At 38.8% G+C, this 26,710-nt stretch overlaps 2 protein-coding genes and 2 pseudogenes across 2 annotated transcripts; 2 read left to right on the top strand and 2 right to left on the bottom strand.

Moving 5' to 3' along the window:
* Positions 1 to 2,866: 2,866 nt before the first annotated feature.
* LOC122639491 (pentatricopeptide repeat-containing protein At1g04840-like) lies at positions 2,867 to 5,094 on the bottom strand. The gene is made up of 2 exons (XM_043832358.1): positions 3,852 to 5,094; positions 2,867 to 3,768 (listed from the first exon to the last, which is right to left on the bottom strand). Exons 1-2 carry the CDS (start codon positions 5,059 to 5,061, stop codon positions 2,936 to 2,938), a joined length of 2,043 nt encoding a protein of 680 aa, XP_043688293.1. The 5' UTR covers positions 5,062 to 5,094; the 3' UTR covers positions 2,867 to 2,935.
* A 582-nt stretch (positions 5,095 to 5,676) lies between these two features.
* On the top strand, positions 5,677 to 13,939 carry LOC122638774 (annotated as a pseudogene).
* A 2,248-nt stretch (positions 13,940 to 16,187) lies between these two features.
* Positions 16,188 to 16,253, top strand: LOC122641172 (annotated as a pseudogene).
* Positions 16,254 to 20,063: 3,810 nt separating this feature from the next.
* On the bottom strand, positions 20,064 to 23,591 carry LOC122638773. Its single transcript, XM_043831621.1, has 4 exons — positions 23,271 to 23,591; positions 20,890 to 21,012; positions 20,622 to 20,735; positions 20,064 to 20,450 (listed from the first exon to the last, which is right to left on the bottom strand). The coding sequence occupies exons 1-4, from the start codon at positions 23,569 to 23,571 to the stop codon at positions 20,323 to 20,325; spliced, it is 666 nt and encodes a 221-aa protein (XP_043687556.1). The 5' UTR covers positions 23,572 to 23,591; the 3' UTR covers positions 20,064 to 20,322.
* Between the last annotated feature and the right edge of the window lie 3,119 nt (positions 23,592 to 26,710).

Genomic DNA, 26,710 nt, shown 5'->3' with positions numbered 1-26,710 from the left:
ACCCAATGATAGATAAAAAAAATTATAAAAAAAAAAAAAATAGCCTGTCTACCAAGATCAAGGGAATTTATGGTTTATAAAATCCTAAGGATCGGAGCGTTAGCAGCAATGTACTCATCAGTTTAACCAATAAGGTGACCAGGGAAATACCAGAAGAGGAATCAAGTTGTCACTAGGACAATCTCTATCCGAGATGATGGGGTATGAAGAAGAAAGTTTATTTCCCTAGGGTAGTCTACCAGGAAAGAGCATTTGAAATAAGAGGGGCATCTTGTCCATGGAAATCAGTTCCTAATCATTGAAGAACCTAAACCATGACGGTTAGTGTTGGCTTGTATCTTTGGGAAAGCCAGAATCCCCTACTGATTCTTTCCCAGTCCCAAACCTGAAAAATATTTCATCTTCTTCATGATCTTCACGGAGGCCTTACTCCATGCCATCGGGAATTTTGTTGGAATGGGTTCTTCTCCTTCTGTAGACATGGTGCAAATATTCCCGATTTCGAATCGTCCCAGTTGTACTTCTGGTAGAGATGAAATGCCCACCTCTATGTTAGCTAGTGTCTGCATCATTTTTGGGTCTCTAAAGATGGTAATCACCTTTTGCTCATGTATAAATTTCAACTTTTGGTGGAGACTTGATGCCAGGACTCCTGTTGAGTGTAGTCATAGTCTTCCAAGCAACATGTTGAAAGACGCCTGAATATCAATGACTTGGAAATCAATGGTGAACCAAGCAGGTCCTACCTTGATATCAATAGTAGAAAACAAAGGGCACACCCAGATATCAATTTGAGTTCAATATGGATTAGGTGCTTAAGTTGTATTAGGTAATAGGTTAAAAAAATTACTAAAAAGGAAAAGGAGAACTTTCTGAGATATCTCTATCCTTCAAATTCCTGCTTACCACTTCTCTTATTAAAATTCATACGTTCCAATCATTAATCAAATGCAGCAAAAATATTTTCTAATAGGTTGATGATCGGACAGGTATTGGTATGACAATCTCTAAGGATTACATGCAGATTTTGCTAGATTACCTTAACCTTATCAGAACCATAGGGAAGGAATTAGAGACGTTTATTTTGTTTATGTGCTTCTCTTCAAAGTCTTACTCTTGAGACAGATATAAGAGATAAGAGAGAATACATGGAATATGGAAAGAAGAGATTGAGATAGAGTAAACTTGGAAGACAGGGCTGGACTTCTCCCAATAAATCTTTTGATCAGATGGTTATAAGATTTGGTTTTTGATTACGTGGCTAGAAAACAAAGAGCACACCCAGATATCTTGATGAAGAGCTAATTTTATTACTTTTGAGCAATGGAAGAAAGGCTAGATTGGGACTGGATTGGAAAAGTAGAAGAATTAAATAAGCTAATAAGCCAAAGGTTTATCAAATGGGTCCAAAAGTGGAGCCGTTGTAAGATACTCTTCCATGTAAAATACACAAAATACAGAAAACTCAAAACAATGCTTACCCTGCCCTTGAGAAGCTGAGACAATACTTGCAATGTGGAGCTTTTGGTACAGATGACAACGACATTTTCCCTGCCTGGAGGGCATTTCTTCTTGAAGGGTTCAAACATGGACTCTGAATCAAGGGCCTTGTGGATTCTAGGTTCCGGAAAGACTATCTTCTTAATCTGTTCACCCTCTTCATTGAGTTCTCTCTCAAAGGACGCAAGGAGCTCTAGATCAAACAGGGGACTCAAACTCTCGCTTGAAGTAGAAAATCTGGTGTGGAATCTGAAACTGTTCGAATTGAGATCTACTAGAGTGATTTTCGTGGGTGTCTTCAAAGTGAGTGCAGCCTTCTTCTGCATGTTCTCTAAAGAAGAAAAGGGTTTCACTACCTGTTTGGGATTGTGATCTGTTCCCCCAATTGCACCATCATAACCACTCTGTCGATGCTTGTTTTCCTTCCCTGAGAATTTTTTCTGCTTCTTTGGGGAGTTGATCTCGTTGATGAATTTCGAAGGATCCTTGCATCTGCAACTCGTGATGTGGGGCTTTTCTTGGTCTGTACCAAAATGGGGATTTCATCATCAAGATCTTCCATCAATTTCCAAGCGGTAATGACTTCTGGATCTTCTGGATTTCGTCTTCAAGATCTTCCATCAATTTCCAAGCGGTGATGACTTCTGGATCTTCTATTTCCTTCTTCTGAAATCTAGGGGACACAAGATGAGTAGGAGACATCGTCACCTGTTTAACAGTTTCCTTCACGGATTCTTGGTCGAGTTTGGGAACTCCGTATGTGCTTGAAGTGAGAGAGGCGATGTGGTTCGTGTAATCGCCATTGACAAAGTGAGTTTCTTGGTTGAAATCCTCCCTGAACAGTTTCGACGAAAAGCCACTTGCAGGTATAACTAGAGAAAACGAAAGAGAAAGACTCGCAATTTACACCGTTGTTCATAAAATTTGTGGAAATGACTACTTTGCCCATAAAATAATCGTTTACCACGTGCTCATTAAACAGTAGCACGAAATAGAAAGGAATGTGATTTCAATTTTGAAATTGAAAGAACTCGTCGCCTATTTCAAAATTTCTATTCCTGCTGATTTCTATTTCACTGAAATAAGGTGGAAAAATCAAACCAAACAATTTCAAAAATAGAAATCACCCCATGAAATTGAACTAATTTTTCCTGAGTCTCCTAATTTTTTCTAAGTTTAGTTCAATTTTAAAGTTTGAACAAATGTAGCAGATGGGTAGAATTTAATTTATATGTATCAAACCTTACAGGGAATTTGGACAAAACTCAGTGATGTTGCAGTTCACATTGTATGTCTTCTGACGCCTTGCTGCTCAACCTGGAGATCACTCCTGGTAAACACAATTGGGATTAGCCCGCCCAAACTTATACTTCTATGAAGCTCTGTTTACCATTCTTGGAAAAAGAAATTGTAATGTGAACAAAACAAGCGATTTTCACCAGTAATCTCCACAAGAGCACACCCCTTCTTTGAAATGATGAAAACGCTTTATATCTCTTAGTATGATCTCCCTTTGGCTCATCTCACTTGCAAATTTCATCATAGAGTGACAATCCCCACATACTTTTAGGTTCTTCACAATCCTGAGGGTCATCCCAAGAGGAGTGCTAATAAGCCCATAGGCAAGTGCCAACTTCTCACTATGACTTCCCAGTGCACTTTCCTTCTCTTCTTCCTCAATGTTATGAAGTACTGACTCGGTGTTGGGCATATACCCTTGTGCTTTTGCTCTAGCTGATAGCTCCTCTAGCTTAGCATAAATTTCTCCAACACAGTCATGAGCCCTGTCACCTGCAACAAAACTATGCACTCGACCTGCCACTTCGATGTAACTCCACCCAGGGGGTTTTTCAATACCCTTATTCTTCATTGTGATTCTCACTCTTTCCACATCTTCCCATCTCCCGACCCCTGCATAAATGTTGGACAAGAAGACATAGCTCCCTGGATGCTTAGGTTCCATTTGCAAGAGCCTTTCTGATGCTAATTCTGCCATTTTTATGTTCTTGTGAAGCCTACATGCACAAAAGAGTGCTCCCCATATCACGAAGTCGGGCTCAAATGGCATGCTCCTAATGAAACTAAGAGCCTCTTCTAGCCGACTTGCCCGACCATATAAATCCACCATGCATGTGTAATGCTTCACATTCGGCTCTATGAAGTAATCATGTCTCATGCTATTGAAAATACTCAGCCCTTGATCCACCAATCCGGAGTGGGAGCATGCCGTTAAGACAGCCAGAAAAGCAACCTCGTCGAGATGAATTCCTGGAAATATTTGGAGGTTTTAGTCTTTTCAATTAATAATATGAATCGGACGAGACATCAGAAGAATGTATCTGATTTCATACCTGTGGATTTCATCGCCTCAAAGCATTGAAGAGCTTGCTCGGAGCATCCGTGAATTGCCCATCCTGAAACCATAGCACTCCAAGTGAGAAGGTCCTTCTCTACTGTCTCGTCAAAAACACGACTGGCACAGTCAATTTTGCCACATTTTGCGTACATATCCACCAAAGCAGTCCCCACTATGCGGTTTAACTGAAAACCATGTCTTGAAACATACTCATGTATTCGAACTCCAGCTTCTAAAGCACCAATTTTCGAACAAGCTGAAAGTGCAGAGGCAATAGTAAGGTCGTTAGGCCTCCCACCCTCTCGCAGCATCCTATTAAACAGGTCCAAAGCCAGTTCATGTTTACCCTTCTCTGACAACCCAGATATCATGGTCGTCCAGGAAATTACATTCTTGGCTGGCATCCGATCAAAAAATATCCTTGCCTGCTCCAGATCTCCTTGTTTTATGAACCCATTTATCATAGAATTCCAAGAACCAGTATTCTTCTCCGGCATTGTGTCGAAGAGTTCCCTTGCTTTTCTCAAGTCCCCAGTTCTACTACACCCATTAATCAGAATATTCCACAGGATTATGCTTTCAAGCTTATTTCTCTCAGGAGTTTCATCAGACAATTGTAACGCAGAGTCCAATGAACGGAGTTTCACATACATATCAACTAATGAAATGCGAACAAAGGAATCAAGCTCAAGGCCATACTTAATCGTCTGTGCATGGAGCTGACCACCGAGTCCATCTACAACCAGTGATGCAACCGCTTTGAGAACAAAGGGGAAGGTGAGCCTATTAGGTTGCACATTAAAGCGTAACATGAGAATAAAATGCCCAATTGAGCTCTGATATTGGGAACTTTCACACAGGCCTCGGATCAATGCATTGAAGACAAATGAGTTGGGATCAAGAAAATGGCGGAAAATTAAGATTGCATACTCCATGGATTTAAACAGAGAACAAGTCGAAATCAACTGGGTTATGACCCGGCTGCTTTGTGAAAGGTTATGAACGAACAGCTGCGCGTGGATTTGTTTGAGTTGTGGAGTGGTTCTACAGGCGTGGACGAGAGAAATGTAGTGCTTTTCCGATGGACGGAAATCGCCATTGGCATGGGTTTCTGATGAGGATTGAGCGTAGAGAGCAGTCGCCCGGGAAACAATAGTTTTGGCGGTGGCAGTTTTCGCCTCGGAGACGAAGGGAACGGCTCTCATGTCAACGGTAACGCTTCCTATAAGAAAAATCGTTAAAAAATTTTTTTTTTTTTTTTTTTGGGTAGAAATCGTTAAAATTGGAGGCAATGAAAAGCGTGAACTAAAAAGCCACTTTTTCTACGTTTCTATTACAAAAATACCACAATGATGCAGATTGTAGACAAGGAAATGGTTTGGTTTATTTTGGGTGAGTGGTCGCGGTACGTACGTGAGAATTTGTTCACTGAACGTTTTTCTCTGTTAACCATTGATTTCACCAGATAGAATCTGAGTCGTTGAACCGTTTCTCCCTCAGTTCACCCAAAACCGTGACAACCAGTAATTATTTGAAAACCCAATCCCAACCCAACGGATTAATCTCGCGAGGATTGTTTTTCCGGAATCAAAGGGAGAGTGGGAGAGTTGAGCATAATCTGCTATTGCTTATACGAACAAGGTAATCTCTCTCTTGGGCATTAACTCATCCTCTCTCCTCTCTCCTCTCTCTACTCTTTCCCACTATTCTCGCTCTCCTCTCTTCACTCCTCCCAAAAGAGACAACGACGAGTTAAGCTTGGATCTGCAACCTCCGGCGATTCAGGCGAGTCAAGCTTTGGTCTGCATCCTCCGCCGAAGATGTTTCACCTCCGTCTGCAACCTCCGGCGAAGGCAACGAAGGCGAACCACGTTGTGCAACTTCAGCCAAAGGCGAAGCTCTGTCTCCACTCTCCTCTCTTTACTCCTCCCGAAAGCCAAGGTTTCCTCGTCAGTCACAGCCACCTCAGGCGGAGTCTCCTTGGTCTGCATCCTCCGGAGAAGGCGTTACACCTTCGTCTACAACCTCTAGCGAAGGCGCCGAAGGGGAACCATGGTCTGCAACCTCAGACAAAGAGAAACCTTGTTCTCTCTCCAGTATCGGTTCCTGGGCTGTCGGGATACAATCAGAGACGGCAAAAAACCAGCGGAGTTCCTGTTTGCCTCACTCCTCGCTTTGCCGGAGTGCACGTACGAGCAAAAAACCAGCGGAAGTCAGATCTCAAGTTCTGCTCCCACTCTCAGGTTCGATTTTTTCTCTCACTCCTCTCTCTGTCTCTCTCTCTTAGCAACCGTGTTCCATCTTCTACCAGTCTGAACATCTTACATGATCAACCTTACTCGTCTGATTGTAAAGTCAGATCTCAAGTTCTGCTCCCAGGGTTTTACTGCGGATGATGTGTGGCTGGTTTTGAGGAAGTTTGTTTCTTCTAACTCATCTTCAGATTCGAATCCAGATTGTACAACTCAATGTTTAAGAGTTGCCATTGATTTTCTATATTTTGCCATCGGTTTTCTAAGATCACTTGTATTAGGAAAAGATTTGTGCTATAACAAGGCATGGGAAAGATGTATACCAGAAATTACAGAGAAGCTAGCTGACCTGAAGAAACTGACTAATTTTACATCTTAGCTTTTATTACATAATTAAAGGAGTTTCAGAAAAATCAGAGAACACAATATCATTGACACAAATAGGATAAGAAAATGTTATATTAGGCATATACTGTAAGACAAAGCAGATATACAGAAATAGAGAAATACCTGTTATCGCACACCAGTTGCGAGTGAAACGAACCAGAAAGGAAGAAGCACGGACAATCGAGTTGAGTCGTATCTGTAAGATACTTTCCTTAAGGATTTAGATGCCCCCTCTTACGCAGCGGGTTGACCTTGCACCTTACCCTCCAAGATAAATACAACTCCTAAACGTATAGGTTGCGAACCTAATACGAGTACCGAGGGATATCAAACGGCTATACAACCCTCTTATTACTTAAACAAAAATACGATCATGCATCCTTTGGAGCATGAACGTTGCGAGGGGACAATACGTCTCTGTTTTCTATATAAAAAACAGGCATGACATGGTGTATATATATATCTTGGAGTACCCTTTCATGAAGGGATACATCCGTATGAATACAGGTGATATACGTACGGGGTGTAACCCTTACATGGGAGGTGTGACCGTATGTATACCTCCACGTCAGGGAGGAGGTGTAACTATTCATATATATGTACGAATAGACAAGTGTGGTTCAACCGTATAGATGAACCAAATCGAGTTTTAAACAAAACATTAAAACTCCTATAAGGTTTTGTCCACACCCACACCCCGACCTCGACCTCGGCCACGGCCCGGCTCGGCTTGGCGCGCGCGCGCGCGATTCAAAGCACCCCAAGGACCCCCACACACTAGAGAGTAGGGTGTCTTCCTCTCCAAAAGGCTCACACCTTAAGGAAACAATCCTATATATATACCCCTCAAGTAACTCTCCACAACCAATGTGGGATTATTCTTGAGCTCAATTCTAGCCTCTTGCACACAAGAGAGTACAACCAATTTCAAACAAAATAGAGGAGGGAAACAAAAAAGGAGGGAATGAAACAAAACACAATTTTGAAACTTTGACACACACTTGAAAAAGTGCTTTTTGAAACAAGTGCTTTGACCCAAAGTGCTTCTATAAAATAATAATACAACAGAAAAGCTTTCAAGTCTATCAATTGGATTTGTTGTTGCATACTTTTGGAAGCAGGAAACCTTGTAGTCTTTAATTTCCCTTAAGAGTTTTCATTCCTTGGTTAGTGCTGATGCTTGTATTTTTTATTATCTACAACCATCAGAGACGGTTGAGGTTTGTTGTAGCTTCTATTAATTTGATGAGTGAAACATCTTTGTATCTAGTTGTGCCATCTTTTCTTTTGCCAAATCAATAGATGACTTAAGGTCCTAAGGATTTGCTTACTGTTGTGCATTCTATTCCAAAGAAACAATTGTGGTACCTTTTTGTTATTTTTTGTTAATGAAATATTTTATAGAACTCAACTCATTTATGAGGGAAGATTTTCTTCATTTTTTTTGCTCTTTCCCAAAAATGTCCATCAGAGACGGTTGAGGTTTGTTGTAGCTTCTATTAATTTGATGAGTGAAACATCTTTGTATCTAGTTGTGCCATCTTTTCTTTTGCCAAATCAATAGATGACTTAAGGTCCTAAGGATTTGCTTACTGTTGTGCATTCTATTCCAAAGAAACAATTGTGGTACCTTTTTGTTATTTTTTGTTAATGAAATATTTTATAGAACTCAACTCATTTATGAGGGAAGATTTTCTTCATTCTTTTTTGCTTTTTCCCAAAAATTTAATGTTGGAAGATATATTATTTTATTCTCATTCAATTGAATCTTTCTGAAGAACATTGAAAAAAAAATAATGTTAAATGATACAAAAACACCAGAAATTATGGTTGCAAACAATCTCAGTTGGGCTTCAGACCTCTGTGTTACCAAATCATTTCTGGGAGTCAATTGCTCCCTCCCCTGGAAAGAGATATTTTACATTGGAGGGCAAGAGATGAGGCTTTTATAATGCAAGGAGCAAGACTCCTAATCGCTCCATTACTCATACATAGCCATCCAATATTGGAATTTATATTAGCTTGGATCATTTTGAGCACTTCCTTCATGAAGGTACTCTAATTAAGAGTTAATTACTACCCTAGTGAAATTTTGGTTCATTGATGACTTATATGTTGCTTTGAGGCCAACCTGCAAATACACCATAGATTGCTGCATTGGAGGGGACCCTTTTTCTTTCTTTTTCGTTTCCATTCTCTTTTTCTTTTTAAAATATTTCTTCCCTTGCCTTTTTCTGTTTGTGTTGTTTGAATTTGACAATAGAGGTGAAGAAATGCGTACCACGTGTAATGGGATTTTTTTCTGTATTTTAAAAGAACTATGTTTTCATTATCATGTGCAATGGTTGAAACTGAGACGAAGTCTCAGCCTAATTTGTTCGTAGATAATAAATCAACCATGATGCACTAGAGAAGGCTGATTCCTGTAAAGATTGATCCTTGTAATGGTCAGTATAATTTTTTCTTATTTATATATATTGGATTAAACTTACATGATTTATGGAGGTATATGAGTCTTTAACTCAAAAAAGGAAGAGCACCTGGGTTTGTTCCTAGGAGATGATGGTTCGAGTTCATCAAGACTCTCAGGTTGATGGCACTTGGATTTTTTAAAAGAATAACTCTTGATCATCAAAGCTGGTTTTTAGCCTTTTATTTTTTTTTAAAGTGTGGGTGATGGCCTTGGAATTGCTGTATTTATTTTTTTTAAGTATTACCAAGGAAGGGGGAAGAAACAGGACTTTCAAGGCAAAAGATATTCAGTTTGGTTGATAAGGAAGAACCTCGGTTTCAGGCTCAGGGAATGGGCTTTGGAATCTCAATCTGGAGTTCTATGTTTGAGCTCTGTTTATGTGTTTTGCTTTTTGGCATTCTTATGGTTTTAAAGTTGGGTTGAAAAGAATGGACAATGCTTCTTATTCTGTGCCAGGGGAGGGTACACTAGAACCCTCTGTGTTTATCTCTCTCCTCATTCACTCTCTTATCTTTTCTCTTAATTAGTACCTGTTATAATCTTAGTAGGTTAGATTGTTCTAGCATTGAACTAATCATGAAGGAGTTAAAAGAAGGAATAGATCAGATGGTTCTACTTTTAATTTCTTGTTTCTATTCCTGTTTATTAAATCTGACTCAACTTATTTCACTTTCTAATCATGTTCTTGAGCTTTAGAAGGCCTTAGGAAGCTAAGTCTTGCCTGGTCTTCAATAGCATTGACAGCACTTTATTAAATCTCCGACAGAGTAGCCGTGGAGATCTGAAACCTGCGCTGCCACAACAGATCAGTCCGCGACAGGAATCTGCAACCTACAGTGCCACCACAGATCAGTCCCAGAACCTCTCCCGAAGCTCTTTGAAGTTCCAATCAGTATGGAACTCGTTGATACCCTCAAGTACCTTTAAGGCTGGCATGATCATCTTGCTCTGGGCTATAGTTCTGGCTTATGAGCTTTGGCTTCTTCTATCCTTTGAAGTTCCAATTAATATATCAGACCATATTTCATGACTACATCTAATGCTTGTATGGCAGCATGGAGGTGGTGTTACAGGTAATTCAAAACTATTGAAAGCAATCTGAATAATGGATTTTCTGTGTAGCATCAACATAGGCAATGACTGTTAGAAACCAAATTAATGTATCACAGGGAAGCAACAGAAGAGAGTTCTCATTTATTTGAATAAAAATAGATCGGGCTGAAGAAAACATGGAAGAAAATAAAAAACAGTGAAATGGGAGTTCTTATGATTAAAAAAAAAAACTTATTTAATCAACAATAAAATGAATAGAGGAGTTATGGGACCTGGAAACGTAATCAGCACTCCTCTAAAATGCCATATGCACCTATATCACAGCTCCCCCATAGATTATAGTGACAACATGTCATATTCAAAGGATTGTAGTTCGATCAATCCAATTTTATAAGCTTTACTGAACTGAGTTAATACACTGTCTATCACATAGCTCTAGTACACAAATATGGTGGCCATCCAAAAACCATTTTGAATCCTCAAATGCCAAACATTTTTCCAGATGAATCATTAATCATCATTAATCATCATTAATCATCATAACAAAGATAAAGTTTGTTACAGGAATAAATACATGAGAAAACAAACGAAAGGATGAAACTATGACCAAACCAGAGTGACCATTACAGACTTCAAGGACCAAACCATGCAATGGAAGCCAAAGTCAAGGAAGCAGGCATCATGGACCAACACAGGCTAGGCCAAGCTCAAAGTGACCATTACAGACTTCAAGGTTTTCTGGCTGTATCCTACATTATAACCCCCTCCCAAAAAAAAAAAAAAAAAAAAAAAGATAAATAAATAAATAAATAGAAATTCATTAATTAGTCAACATGAGAGCCTTGATGGAGTTGAACCATCATCTCCTGGTAAAAAAACCAGTTGCTCTTCCATTTTGAACTGAAGACTCACATACATCAATTAAAACTATGTTAATTTAATCCTATATATATATATATATAATAAATTACACTAACCTCACCTGAGATACACCTCAAGTGCTGCACAACTCAACATAGAAACTATTACAGTTATACAAGTTATAGAATTCTGAGGAAAATGTTACAACAACTGGCCAAAATTATCAATTGTAACTCTCTCCATTCTAGTGGATGAAAAACATGAGAATCAATGAAAACATTATAACATCTGACAAGAAAAATTATCTTTGTACTAGCATAAAGTGCTGGAGAAGAGAGCACTAATTAACAATAAAGCAGAAGTCTAATAGTCACAATAAGTAGAAAGCATCAACTCCACCTTCCAGAATCAACTGAATCAGCCACAGACCATCTGTTTAAGAAAAATTCAGTAAAAAGGTGACAGGCTCACCCATGCTGCCTATTAGAAGCATAAATTGTTGTGGCATAAATATTTTCTTTTAAATTAATAGTTTTATCCGATTTATGAACTCCACCCTCCACCATTGCATCCAATCTTTTTAAGATAAGAGACAACAACAATCCAACATTAATAAATTTTTATACAAAATATCAAGGAGAAAGTTTGATTTTATCTCTCTCTATTGAATAAAATAAAATCCAATCTGAATTTAGTAAAGAGAGCTATTAATTAAAGAATGCCATCAAGATGAGTTCAAGTGCTTGAAATAATGTAAATCATTTGTTGCCTGATCTTCTCTGATTCCATTATTCATCTGACAAAGATAGTGAAAGTGGCATATAATGCCTGTAATAGTTGTGCAAGGGATTGGGCAAGTGAGGTCAATGGTACAGAGCAAATCAGATTTTGGCCAATTCATGATAATAACCCTAGATTAATCCATGAGTTTTCAGATCTGAGCACAAATTCTAAGATTCTTGATACTTATTAAACAGTTCATATCCATCAATGGCCCAGAGCACACAAAGATAATAAACAGTAGTAGAAACTGATCCCCCAACAAGCATTAATGCACACTGATTGTCCCTTGTTCAACCATCTTATTTAGGGGTCCTACCTCATTTATCTCTTCCATGTCTAATTACCAATATGTTAAGGAAATGGTTACAATATCATACTCTACAGAAAGCCTATAAGAAGATTCAAACCCATTTTTTCTTCAAATTTAGGCTTATTAAGAAGATCGAACATCTAGGGTTCTGACCGTGGGTAAATTTTAATGCCAAATTTAGGTGAAAACTATATCTCTGTTCTTCTTTTTCTTCCTAGGCAGAGGTTTCATTCTCTTGAGCGCTTAAAAAAGCGAAAAGTGAAGATAGGGCTTGTGAGTAACTGGTGTCCGAGAATGACTGGCTTGAACAACCCTTGTAGACCAAAGTATATATAGGTATCTGAAGTAGTTTTTACAGATGGAAATAACCCAAAACCTGCAATGAAGAAGAGAATGGAGGAGAGGACGCAAAAGGAATTTCTGATAAAACCCATCAGCAGCAGAATTCGCTCAAACAAACGAATCCAAGACCAACATTTTTTTTCCCATTTGGAAGCTTAAGACATCTTTCGAGTCCTCACCCATATGCGCATCCAAGAAGCAAGCGCATATGGGTCAAACATCTAGGGTTATAGAGAGAGATGAGAGAAAAAATAGAACCTGAGAGGTTGCAAAACCCTGGTTTCACCTTCGCCTGAGGTTGCAGACCGTAGTTCCCCTTCGCCGGCTTCACCGGAGGTTGCAGACGAAGGTGAAACGCCTTCACCGAAGGATGAAAACCAAGGAGACTCCACCCGAGGTGGCTGTGACTGACAAAGGAAACCTTGGCTTTCGGGAGGCGTGAAGACAGGAGGGTGGAGACGGAGGTTCGCCTTTGCCTGAAGTTGCACAGCATGGTTCGCCTTCGTCGCCTTCGCCGGAGGTTGCAGACGGAGGTGAAACATCTTCGGCGGAGGATGCAAACTAAAGGTTGACTCGCCTGAGTCGCCAGAGGTTGCAGATCCAGCTTGACTCACCTGAGTCGCCAGAGGTTGCAGATCCAAGCTTAACTCGTCGTTGTCTCTTTCGGGAGGAGTGAAGAGATGAGAGAAAGAATAACGGAAAGAGCAGAGAGAGGAGAGAGAATGAGTTTATTGCGATTTGGGGAATGGGAAAAGGTTTTTTAAAACTTAGCCACCGGCTGTCAGGGTAATAGCAAGTCTAACACTAAGGGCCCGTTTGGTAACACTTCTGTTCCAAAACAGGTGTTTTTTATCTTTATCATTTTTTTCTATTTCTTTGCTAGAAACATGTTTCTGGATGATAAAATGGTGTTTGGTAAACTTGTTCCAGAAATATTTTTAGAACAGAAAAACAACACAAATCCGTTTGGTAAAATCTGTTCTGAAAAACCCATCAACAATGAAGCTTGAAATGGAAGCTGTGCCCAAGAACAAGGCTACTCCAATTAACTTAGCTCACCATACCTACTGCAATTTGGTTGGTCACAGCTCTGGGAATGTTCTTGAGCATGTGGTAATGTGATTTGGGCAAATCACATTACCCCTGTTGATGAGAATACAATCCCCACAGGTGAAATCATTCCTGTTAAAGGTACCCCCTTTGATTTCACAACAGAAAAGAAGATTGGTGTCTCGATCCATGAGGTTCCTAGCTTGGGTTATGATCACAATTATGTGCTCGACTGTGGTGAAGAGAAATCAGGCTTGAAACATGCTGCTAAAGTGAAAGATTCCTCAAGCTCAAGGGTTCTGAACTTATGGACTGATGCCCCTGGTGTGCAGTTTTATACTGGGAACTATGTTAATGGTGTTGTTGGTAAAAGTGGAGCAGTTTATGGAAAGCACTCAGGGCTTTGTTTGGAGACGCAGGGATTCCCTAATGCTATTAACCAACCAAACTTTCCATCTGTTGTTATTCAACCAACTGAGAAGTACAAACACACCATGTTGTTTCAGTTCTCAGTGGAGTAAACAGTCATCTTCAAAGAGGTACATAGGTGCACAAATTCTGTCTTTTTCTTCTTTCAAGTTTCTTTTTTGAAGTCCAGCTCTCATTCTAATAAATGTTGGGTTAAAACAGTAAATAATTTAGGAAGGACAAAGCTTCCAGCCATTAAATTAAACACTTCCATGAAGCAAATAATATGAGTTCTTCACATGAAAGGACAAAAAACATGATACATCCTCGTACAGTTAATGAGAAACAGAACCAGAACCTAACCAGAACCTATATGCTATTAGGTCTACAAGTTTGATTGCAAAATACATATCCAGAAACATCTTAAATTTGAATCTACAATGGGAGAGTAATTTCATTGACAACCACAGATACACCAACATAAACCAGCAACTAGGTTTTACAATTCAAAGAGATGGTACAAAAACGAGAAAATAATTTATTCCAAATGGATCACAGAGAGGGCTTTTACCTGTGCAGCTTGGATCGGTGTGTGGGAGGTCAGAAATTGTGAACTCGAGCTTGAATCACTGGGGAAGAGCCTCTCAAAGTCCTGGTTTTTTTGGGTTTTCTGCAAAAATCAGAGTATAATCTATAAACCCAACTGCGATCACATCTCTATCTTTTATTCACCCCCAAAAAAACAACCCAACAGACAACCATTTCAATCTGAAACTTATATAAAAAATAAATAAAAATCTGGGATTAGGGAAAAGATGGAGAGAGATCAGAAAGAGATATAAGGGGGAGAGATGGAGCGAGATCAGAAGAGGAGCTTACCGAGATGGAGAGAGATTAGAAAGAGATATAGAGGGGAGAGAATCAGAGAGAGCTTACCGATGGACTTGGCTGGAGAAGATGGTGCTACAATCTCGGGAGATCGTGGAGAAGAGAGCAGTCTCGTGGAGTTTATTTAACAAAAAAATCTAAGAAGAAGAAGAAGCTGAGCAAAGGAAGGAGGAGGAGAACATCATAGGCAAAGAAGACGCAACTGAGCAGAGGAAGAAGGAGAAGAATATCACAGACGAAGAAGAAGAACCTGATAAGCAGAGGAAGAAGGAGAAGATGTTGCACAGAGCAAGAAGAAGAAGAAGATACAGGTAGAGGAGAAGAAGATGATGATGATTTACCTAAAAGTAGCAGAGGGAGGCGATGTCGCAGAAGAGTGGAGGAGGCCTTCAGATCTTCACAAATGGAGAGGTATCCCGCTGGTGTCCAAGTTTATCGGGCACACATTTGCAAAAAGTACCTTTTGTTTCAATTGAGGTGTTTCAAAAGTGAAAAAACAAGGGTTTCCTTGTTTCTACATTTGCTGTTTTTTCTGTTTTTTTGGTCCGGTTCGTTTCAATAGCATAAAAAAACAAACCAGTGTTACCAAACGGTAGATTCCCTTTTTTTGTGCCCGTAGAACAGAAAAACACCAAAAACATGTTTCTGAAGTGTTACCAAACGAGCCCTAAGAGTGCGTTTGGTAACGTTCAGAACAGTGTTCTGAACAGTTCTTTTGTTCAAAAAGAATAAAAAAACATGAAAAAGTGTTTGGCTTTACGGTTCGTTTTTTTGTTCTTTAAGAACGAACCAGAGGTCTTGAGCATCAAAAGAACGTTCTTTGCAGACCGTCTCAGTCTGCAAAGAACAAAGAACGATCGATCGCACGATTCACGAGCAAAACCTGTGAGCAAGCCTTGAAGAAAAAAAAAACGAAGAGACATATCTGGGGAAGGAAGAGCAGGCGAAACTTGTAGGTCGATACTCTCTCTCTCTCGCTCTCTATCCCTCTCTCTCTCTCGCTTCCTCTCTCTGCTCTCTCTAGCTCTCACTCTCTCTGTCTCGTTCTCTCTCTCTCTCTCTCTCTCACTCTGTCTGTCTCTCTCTCTCTCGGTCGTTTGTTGGGATGAAGATCTGATTAGGGCTCTATCGATTTTTCTCCCTTGTGTCTCAGGATTTGGAGCAACATCCCTAACATTTGAAGCTTTCTGCTACAGTGGTCCTCTCTAGCACGACCCCCTCTACAACTGAAGTTGACAACAATGAAGGTGACTCTCTCTCTCTCTCTAATTAGGTTATCATTCTTGTGACTTTCGTTTCTCGTCTGTGTGGTTCCCAATTGGGTTTTCGATTTAGTTTTTCAGGATTAGGTTTTCCAAGAGGCATTTTGATCCGCTCGGTTTTAGAAAATCTCGTCTTTGTTCTTCGTTTTTCTTTCTGATTTTTTCCTGTAATGTTTTTCATGCATTGATGTATGATTTATGGTGTAATGTTTGAAATTTGTGATTGCTGGCCGATTTTTTCCTGAAATCTGTAATGTTTTTCAGAAGTTTACTGGCCGATTGTTGTGAGATTTTCATCTCTGTCAACAGATCTGCTTACCGAACTTCTTCTCCATTTTTTTTTTTTTTTTTTGATAGGTATTTCTTTTCCATTTCCGTTCTGTGTTATGCATTTTTTTCTCCATCTCTTCCGATTTATCAACACATTGCACTTGGTTTCTCTTTTTTTCCTTTTATTACATCTGCACAAGGTCTGTCTTGGGTTGTTATTCAATTTACAGACATGATCCCTTCTTTTCTCTTAGTTGTCTGGTTGTTTGTGCCATTAATTATGTTGAGCCTACAAATCATAGGCATAATTTAGGATCTTTTTCTATTCCTGCTTCAATCAACTAATCGCAGGGAAATAAGAGGAATGAGTAATCATCTTCCAGCTTAAGAAGCTCCATTGTAACGGTGGTTATGTGAAATAATTGGTTTTTTTTTATGGAATCTTTGGAAATTCGACTATGACGCGAGCATATTATGTCAGCATGAAGAGGAACTGGGTTGAACTACCTATATGGACATAGTTGTACTGTACATGGAAAAGACCCAGGTCTCACCTCATCCTGAAAGGCATACTCAATCCCAACAGATGAACCAAACCTTCTCAATCGGAAATATGTTTTTAACATATCCAGGACAGTTCTTTTTATTGCAAATATATATATACCACCCCTTGAAGGTCATAAAACTATTGGGAAAAGGTTTGCTATAGGATAAACTAGCAGTTCTCTGTGTATCTTCCCACTGCCTTCCATTGTAATGTAATATGTTTTTTCAATAGATAAACCAAAAAAAAAAGCAATAAAATCAAAGCAAACACAAAGCCAGATATTGTTTTGTCATCTGTAATCAAAGCAAACACAAAGCCAGAATAGTAGCTTTAAGATAGATTCTTTGCAGTCGTCATCTTCATGTGAAATCTGCCTACACCAGAATATTGTAGACAAATCAAGATGTTTACAGAATCAGTTTCTCCGATTGTTTCCTGCATTATTCCACAACTAAGAAATTGTGATTTCATGCTGACCATTATATATGTTCCTTCTTTCTTTCTTTCCCCCCCCCCCTTTTTTTATTTACTTTCAGTATCATCTCTAGCTTAAAAAAATTTGTTTGAGTCTGGAGTATCAATGAAGAATGTTTGAAAAATCATATTTCTGTTGATAGACAGTAGAAGCAGAATTTTTAAAACTGAATCTGCTGGATGGAACATTTGAACCAGAAGCTAGCTTCCAGAAGATGAGGTTAGCACAGGGTAGCTGTGAAAAAATGGATTGAACAATACAGGGTAGCAAACTTGTGTTAAGTATCTAACTAATGTGGTTGAATCTGATAAACTAGGCACTGTGAGCCTAAGTTATTTGGGGGGGGGGGGGAGTTATATATTAATGATGTCTTTTCTTTTTCCTACATTATTTTTGGTGTTTGGTTTTAAGGGAAATGCAAATAGTTCCTTCAGAAGTGAGATGTTTTACAGGAAAATGAAAATATTTCCCTTCACTTTCCTTGCAACCAAACAGAGCCTATGGTTCTGCCAATTTCTCCACTGTACAACTGGTTAAACTTCATTGGTGAGAAAATCACATTATTAAACTAGAGTAGGAATTAAGATGGCCCCTCTAGTCATACTTCTTGGAGCAGGGCCCATCTATGTTATCTCTTAGGACCAATTTCAAAAGGTTCTGGCATTGGCACCACCATTTTTCTGTTTGTACTAATTGCCTTTTCTTTGAAAAACAAAAAATTCCTTTACTTCTCATGTCCAAAATAGCCAAGTGCTTCAATTAGTTAAGATCATTCAGTCTATGGAATCTCCTGGCTTTCCAGAATCCAAAAGAATGGAGAATATAATTTGGTTTAATATGTTGTGTTAATTCATTGACAACTTGATGGGCCTTTAGCTCAAATTGGTAGAGCACTTGGAACATGCTCATGTTCCAAGAGGATGGTGGTTCAAGTCCACCAAGGCCCTCTTTATTCAACTATTCATAACATAGTTAGTTATGCCACTAATCCACTCAAGAACCCAATTTTAATGGCATCTTTGAAATTTGACATCTTTTTATACTTACTTTGGTTATGTTAATGAGATATTTTAATTTTATGCTAAGGTTGGTAAGAGAAAAGGATTTTACAAGTCTTTTTTGGTATAATTGACAAAGAAATGACACTATTATAATTAACATCAAATAGGGAAGAACAGATTTTATCAAACACCATTTTCGTTCTGAACAATGTTCTTGAGAACGTTATCAAACGGTCATTTTCGGTCTCAGAACGCCGTTCTAGACCAAAAACACAAAAGAACATTTCTAGTCAAGAACGAGCGTTCTTTGTTCAGACCGTTACCAAACACAGCCTAAGTAAGCAGACTCATACACTTTTACGGTTCAGATTTTTTTAGTGAAATCGACGGTAATGAGAGAAGAACGTTTCCAAACTAATTCTTAAAGACGTACCGCAACCTTTTTGCCTATTTTTAGAACAAAATTTAGACCCAAGCTAGACCTTGCGATTGATTCAAGAGGAACAATCTTTGAAATAGGACTCTTGAAAACCAGTGACCGAGCACTCCAAGACGAATAAACCAAAAAAAATAAATAATAAAGAACATGAAAGAGAGTAGAGATGAAGAAGAATAGCAGAGGGATCAGAGATGGGTCCCACAGCCCATGGAGGGTTGGGATCTGTCCCCCACTACTCCCCATGTGGGTAGCTGATCACAACTTTGTGAATACTAGAATCTTCAAGAATCCTAAAAGCGATCCTCAATTACAAAAACAGAAAATTTCTAGATTTTTGTTTTTGGGTGTAAATCCGCTGTACAATATGACTCTCCCCGGACCTTGCAGAGGCAGAAACCTCGTGCACTGAGTATACATTCCCACCCAAGCAAATGATATAGGGTAAGGGTATCAAAACCAAACCGAAAACCAAACCCAAAACCGAGCCGAATTAACCGAACCGAGTCTAACTGAATTAATTCGGTTTGGTTTCGATTATGGTATATGGTATTCTAATTCGGTTCGGTTTGGTTTTGGTTTCATGCCAAGACCCGTCGATTTGAACCGAAACCAAATCGAATAAACCATTTAATCCAAAGCCATATATATTTTAAATTTTTTGGTAACCATATCTAACCAAATGACTTTAAATATTCCACTTTCCTATGTTTTCATTGTTTTTTTTGGTAACTATCCAATGGAATGAAATTTATATGTCACTCTTCATAGGGGAAAATTAAAAACTCTGTGAATTTTTTTTGTATTTTTGGTAACCATCTAACCTAATGACTGTTCACATTCCACTTTCCAAGTTTTCTTTATTTCCCTTTCTCAATTTCCTTTTTCAACTCTTCAACTTCAAGTCTTCAAGTGTGCAACCAAATTAGAACCGTAATCCAAATTCGAATTAGACCCGAATTGAAATCGTATTTGAAAACTGAATTAGAACTATAATCGAACCGAACCGAACAGGTTCGGATTCGATTGGTGGTCCTAGAACCAACTCGGTTTTCGGTTCAATTTTGGGTCACACCCTCAAGTCATGGAACCGAACAAAAACCGAACCAAATACCCGAAACCGAACCGTTTAACACCCTTAATATAGGGTTGAATGCTACAGTCTCTTCCCATCACTTGACTTCTCTTTTCTGTTCTTGTTATTCCATCCCAACTACACCATACCCACTTTCCTATCCCTCCCACCCTATACTTAGAGCCTCATATATAATGGAGACCAACCCCTCCCCAGAAATTGGATAATACTGATGCCAAAATTTTGTTCTCGAGTCTTGACTACTCATTCCTAAATAGAGGAGAGAGAAGGGGGAGGGGGGGAGGGGGGGGAAGAACTTGGAAGATATGATGGCTATAGCCATTCCCTTCATTCTTAAAGCAGCAGATTAACTACATAAAAACTGGGTCTCCTCCATACATGATGGTTAGGTTCACGGATATATAACTTTTTTACATTCTGCTTCTATTTCAGATTTGAATAGGATTTCAACACCACCTTAAAACTTTGCAGAACTTGCCTCTGTCGTGTGTAGAGGAGAGAATAAAGACAAAATGAAGGGAGAGAGACCCATAATTTTGCACTTTCTTTGCAACAAAAAGGGAAAGGGCACATCATCTTGCTCTTTTGCAAGGAGAAGTCGCAACCATCTCATCTTCTCTGGACCGCTTCAAAATGTAGCTGCATTTGAATTGGGTATCCGGAATGGCACAGGATGGGAGTTGTTGTCTCTCTTGAGAACCTGAAAATGCCCCAAAAGAACACCTTATTTTCTAAACAGTGTGAATCAGTGAGGAAATACTCTATGCACAGGTCCTCCAATCAATTCACCAAAACTTTAATTAGCAACAAAAAACGAAATTGCAGTCACATATAAGGTCACTCCAATTAAACAAGAAGGTTTCTCTTGGACCTGAGTTTGTTTGATCCATCTTTTTTCTCTTGAGCAGATTTGTGTTTTCTAGCCATGGCTTTCTTTTCACACCAAGGACATTACACTCAGCTATTGGATGAGCTTCATGTTTTCCTGAAAAAATAATAGAAAAATGTTAATATCATCAGAAAAAATTAATGAATTTCAATTTCAAATGATACTACACAGAAAATGACACATTTGGCACTTGGAAGAACTGCAGTCCACATTACTGAATGCTACTGCTACAATAAATCAAGCTTCAAACCTAATCTTCTTTTCTTGTTCAGCAGCTTGTCATCTTCCACTTGTGGCTTTCTTGTATCACCAAAACCATTGTTTTCATTTTTTTGGTGATCTTCATGTTCTCCATCTGAACGGTTACATGATCATGAAGAGATGCAACTGGGGGGTTAGCACTTAACAAAGCTGCTATTTAATAAACTCCATACAAAGATTACTGTATGGAGAGGGGCAGTATTTGGCATGTGAATATGTTGGTACATCAGTAGTCTATGGAATCTCTGTCACCAGCATTGATTGACGTTGTATTAAAAGTTTGAAGCATGTGGACAGCAAAGTACAATCTCAATTATGTGAGTTTTCTATGGACGATGACAATAGAACTGGGTAAAGCATATATGATCACTAAATTTGAAACCATCAACCATAAGGTCCATAACAAAGAAGAATATATGAGCTAATAAATTACAAATAGTAAATGTTAGTTTCTACATTGGGAAAACCTGTGTACTTGTAGGTACAAAAGTCATCAACACCACCATTATATTAATTTTGCAGCGGAAATTGAGTTATCAATACCCTTAAAAAGCAGCTTACAACGTAAGTACAACATATATTTTGCAAACGCCAACTTGTTTGAGTTGCTAAGGACATTATTTAAGTTCGTAAAACCTCCTCGGTCCAAAACCCTTTTGCACCTTTGACTACTGGTTGTCAAACAGGCTGAAAAAAGTGCAAAACCTCTCATTATGAATGTTGATTGATTGCAGCTGGCAAGGGCAGTGTAGTCAAGTTAAAAATTTTGGAGTAATTCAGTAAAAATAAGCTGATTCTGTGGCAACATTGCAATTTAAACAGATATCTTTTCTACTCATATGATTTGATGAGAGAAAAACATTGAGCATATGATCGAATAGATAAAATCATAAGAAAATTCATAAATCAATCAAGAAAACGTATATATCCCCACTTTTTATTCTTTTATTCCTCAAGCCCACAATTAGGTCCTGGATCATCAGATAGGAATTAAAAAATGAAGAGCAAAACAGGGAAAAAAATATCACTATCGTCTTCAAAAGCTACAACACCTTTGATTCACTTGTTCATCTTGTTAAAAACAGTCTAGTCCAAGGAAAAACCACAAATTTTTTGGGGAGCCCATTGATATTGATTCCCTAAAGGCACCTCGAAATTTCTCCTACTAGAATGAGTAAGAACTATAATTAATCAATTGCAAATGATAAGTGGAAAGAAGAAAGTGAACTGAGAAATTTGCTTACATGCACATAAGATAAAGTGGGCATCTGAATTTTTTCACCCTCTTCCAACTGAAAACAAATGGGGCTTTGGGATAATTTGCAGGGAATCAATGTACTCCAATAACCATTTTAGAGAGAGAGAGAGAGAGACTTCCTTTTCTTAATTAATGTCCCTTGAGCATCTCCAAAAGCCAGCATGACTCCAAGACTAAGAATCAAGAATGAGAAAAAACGGTCATCTCTCTCTCTATATATATATATAAAGATTATAGATCTAATTAAACAGAGGATCTGCCTCCTCCTGGTTATAATATCTCTCTTTAGCCTCTTCCACTTCTGTTGAATCTCATGAAAGTTAACTTATGCTTATAAACTGCAAATAACTGGAAGGAAAACAACTACAATCCAACTAATACAACACTTCTGGATATTAACAATTTGCACTCCCATGTTCTTCATCTCATAAACAAATACCACCTATTCCCATCACTATCATATCACAAATCCAACAGTCCACACTGTCTAATTGCGAGACTAAAAATTAGCTTGATCAAATCTTGAAATTCAGATGGAACATATTTCTCTCTATTAACCTTCCAATAGATTTAATTTCTTGGTTGCATGCGAAAACTAATCATCCAGTTGGTTATTCTTTCTGAAAGTTATGAATGACATACATGAGCCAAGCAATTTGCAAGTGTCTAATGAATTTTCAGCTACATGCTTCTTACAGAATTTACACGGCGCAATGGTAAGGCTACTCCATCGCGACTTAGTGGCCACGGGTTCGAGTCCAGAAATAGCTCTCTGCAAAGCAGGGGTAAGGTTGCGTATATTAAGAACCCTCCCCAGACCCCGCAGTGGTGGTAGCCTCATGCGCCCATGCTTCCCAACAATTTTTCTCCCTAGGAAACTAAAACAAGAGGGCTACAACTCACAACATAGAGGCAAGCAGAACCATTTCATCGATACACGTTAGCAAAAATTCTCCCAAACATAAGCTACCCAAATCGACGGTTAAGTGCTAAAACCTTTACCAGAGCATTCTCAAAGAATTCATTACAGCTATTTAAAAAAACCCAAATAACCATTAAAGCTCCAGAGCAATGAAACTGAAATTTTATCTAGAAAGAAAGAAGAAGCCTACTCTTGGTTCCAGCCTTGCAGAGTTTGCCGTCGACGATGAGAGCATCGGCATCGTTGGCTCCTGTAGACAAACCTCGAGCAGAGAAGAAGGAGAGGAGGGCCTTCCAGGTGACGGACGAGGAGATGAGATCGACACCTCTACTGATGAAGTGACCGTTGAGCTTCAACGTCGCTGGGTCGAGTCCAAAGGTCCGGGCAATGGAACCGAGGTCGAGCCGTTGCTCTTCCACAGCCGCCAATGGAACCAGCTTCGCCAAAGCGGGACAAAATAGCTTGATTGTTAGGCTTCTTCTTGCAGACATTTATAGTTCAATCTGTGTTTTCTTCTCTCTCGAATCGTTCCTCCCAAGTGCAGAACGCTTCCTGATGCTTGTACATTCCAATGGTCTCTCTGGAAGTGTCTGAATGCTTCTTAATTTCTATGTATTCAGTTTTTCCTTGACTGCCTTTTATAGTGTTTGAGTGGTAAGTTACTTGTGTTTCGTTGGTGTAAGACATTATATTGCATAAAAGTGATGTGATGTTCTCTGTAGATGACTATTAACAATTTGAGCTTAAAAATAATTAAAAAAATAAGTAAAAAATTGGATTTAATTCATTTCACCAATTTAAGAATATAATGGAAAAAAAGGTTGGATTCAAATTAATTTGAGATTGTATTTTTATGTTTAAAAATTTTGTGAGTGAAAAATGGATTGCTTTTGCTTTTAACTTATAATGAAGTTTTGTAAATCTCTATTTTAAAACTTAAATTATTTGTAAGAACTAACTTTTTGGAGTCTTGGATTTTTCATGCTAATTGTTTATTTCCTGAATTGTTCTTGGTGTCAAAAATTGTGATTTTTTCAAATCAATTCGGATTCAGTTTTTTGCCCCAAAACCCAGATTTGCAAAATTATTTGATAGCTTTTCATTAAAGTTCTCCTTTTATTTATTTATGGGGGAAGGAAAGGAAGATCCCTCCATTACCCCTACTGCCATTGGAATCTGAATCATCATGTTGGGAGGGACCTGCGCACTGAGAACGAAGAACCAAGCAAGAGAGATTGGATCAGAGCGGACTTTAAGGGGGGCTCTTCAATTCTTAAATCAAAACTCCGACCAACAATAGTATGAATTGGAAATTAAAAGAGCACAAGCGTGAGAGTAATTGAGCGTTATTGAATGTATCATATTTTGTACCATACCTTCTTATTTATATAATGTAGGGTGAAGAAATCCGATTCCCAATAGGAAACAAAGAAAGGAAAGCTTCCTTGTAGAAAGTCTCTCTTTGTGGCGGCCATGTGATGAGACAATTTGATTCTCAACGAGTCATCGTAGCTTCCGCTCAAATTTATCTTTTTGACTTGATCTTTTACCACGTGTCAATCATCCATGGGTGTACTATTTTTATGCATATCAACCCCTATATAAAAAATTTGTCTACTAGCTTCTCTGGCATGTGCATTGTAATTGGCATTAGACATTTGTGAATTTATTGTCTGCATCACCTATAGTATTTTTCGTTCTTCTTCTATAAATTTTGTAATAAAAAAATGACAACTTTTTCCAAGAAACAAAATTAATTGAAACAAAAAAATATGGCAATAGTTGGAGGGATTCTACTTCTTCCTTAAACCTTAAATTTATACACCTAGTATCAGTTTTTATACACATCTATATACATTAGGATCTGAGCAAGCAAATATGATTCAGATCCACCAAAAGCCATGGTATAGAAAGTTTTCCGCCACTTAGGGTGAAGAGAATCTCTTCATCCAAGGTGATTTCACGATATGAATGGATTCTTGGAGTAGTGAATGTCATCACTAACTCCGACCTCTATTTAAAAAAGTCTGAAATACTCTTTCACTCCAATTAGAGTGTCAAATCCTGGGAATTAAGTTCATTCATCAATGTGTTATCTTATCTTGTCAGTCCTATAGTGACCTTCACCTTGTGCGACAAGATGGACCTCTTCTCTCTCCTACACATGGCCGGAATTGGTAATTGGTATCAATACGATACCGACCTTGATTGGTGGTACAGTCAATAGGGTAGTGACACATGGTATTAAGTTTTAAAAATTAGTAAAAATTGATAAAATTGATATCAAATCGGTATCGGTGTCGACCAATACAGACTATTTGATACCAATTACTAAAACTATGTCCCTGCTTCCCCCCTCCCTTGTAAAATTGCTTGAACATAGAGTTGTAGCGTAGGAGTAGTATATGTATATCAAAAGATTAAAAAAAAATTTATGACATCTATGCCTTGTAAAATCCTTTTTTTTTTTTTTTTGGGTAAGGATGTGTTGTAATATCATTCTTCAAATTAATAGGAGTGAAAAAAATAAAAAGGAAAATGTACCATTTCATCAATTCAGTTAGATAAGATTGAGAAAAAAGAGCCTCACTAATTTGAGAAAAATTAAACTCAAACTCTGTTCTTTTAGCTCTAGCCGGCCTCTAGGTCTTTGCAAATGACCCAATTGGTAAATTCCAAAACTTGTTGCACATATTTGGGATTGAGTCATCCCACTAGTACTTCAAAATTGTGCATCCCTATCCTCCCTCTTCTACCTTTTTGGCTTGTGTGTCATGATTAACACCTCTTTTTTATGGTATTGACCGATAATTACAACATTTTACTCTTTTAAAATGAAAAAAAAAATGCCTATAAGGGTGTAAATGAATACCCAAACTATTAAAGGATGCATGAACATACACCAGAGGGTAAGTGATTAAACGAATGAAGACCAGAATTTACACGTGAACAATCCAAACCGTTTCTTACATATCCAACAATAAGAATGACTGAATCACCTTTCCACATGGCTACTCTTTCACATTGTTGTGTCAAGAAATCGCTCAGTGCTCCCTCGGGTGCCGTAACCTGCAAAAGGACTAAAGTGACAAAGGAGAACCGATGTGGTTCCGGCCTAGGACTCTCCGATGCCTAAGTTAGATCTCTCTGAGCAAACAGACGAATGAATAGAATTCAAGATGGGTTGATGGGGTGGAATACCTCTGTTCTTATAGTGGGATGTGGCGGTGTGGAGAGTCCCATTTGATGGCGAATAGTCCTCGTAGTTGATAGAGTCCCTAGGTAGCAGGGTTCTTCCTTGGTTGGTGGTCTCCCAAGGGAGGTAGTGTCCCAGTAGGGTTGATGTCCTTTGTGGATAGACACTTGCGTGTGATGGATAAGGTCCATGGTGTTTGAGTCTACGTGACTGGTAGGCAGTGGCTTAGAGTCCTCAAGATGGTGCACGTCTTGTTGATGGCGGCGGTAGTGGTTCGATTTTAGATCAGGTCTACGTTCGAGTCTGCTCCGTACCCAAGGTCCGTGCCCGCAGGGGATCCACTCCCTTAGGCCGAGCCCGTGGGCCACGTCTGATGAGGCCATGCCCGGTGAGGCCGTGCCTGATGAGGCCACGCCAGGAGGCCGGGCCTGTGA

Source organism: Telopea speciosissima, chromosome 9 (genome assembly GCF_018873765.1).
Source record: "Telopea speciosissima isolate NSW1024214 ecotype Mountain lineage chromosome 9, Tspe_v1, whole genome shotgun sequence".
NCBI lineage: Eukaryota > Viridiplantae > Streptophyta > Magnoliopsida > Proteales > Proteaceae > Telopea > Telopea speciosissima.
The sequence above is the reverse complement of the archived record's forward strand: the minus strand, read 5'-3'. Positions and strand labels throughout refer to the sequence as shown.

Bases quoted from the DNA above. Each gene is read 5' to 3' on its own strand.
- LOC122639491 (XM_043832358.1), bottom strand. From the start codon at position 5,061: ATGAGAGCCGTTCCCTTCGTCTCCGAGGCGAAAACTGCCACCGCCAAA. The intron at 3,769-3,851 runs GTATGAAATCAG...AAATATTTCCAG, and splicing joins TGAGGCGATGAAATCCACAG to GAATTCATCTCGACGAGGTT.
- LOC122638773 (XM_043831621.1), bottom strand. From the start codon at position 23,571: ATGTCTGCAAGAAGAAGCCTAACAATCAAGCTATTTTGTCCCGCTTTG. The intron at 20,736-20,889 runs GTTTGAAGCTTG...TTATTTTTTCAG, and splicing joins GAACAAGAAAAGAAGATTAG to GAAAACATGAAGCTCATCCA. The intron at 20,451-20,621 runs GTCCAAGAGAAA...GGGCATTTTCAG, and splicing joins GATGGATCAAACAAACTCAG to GTTCTCAAGAGAGACAACAA.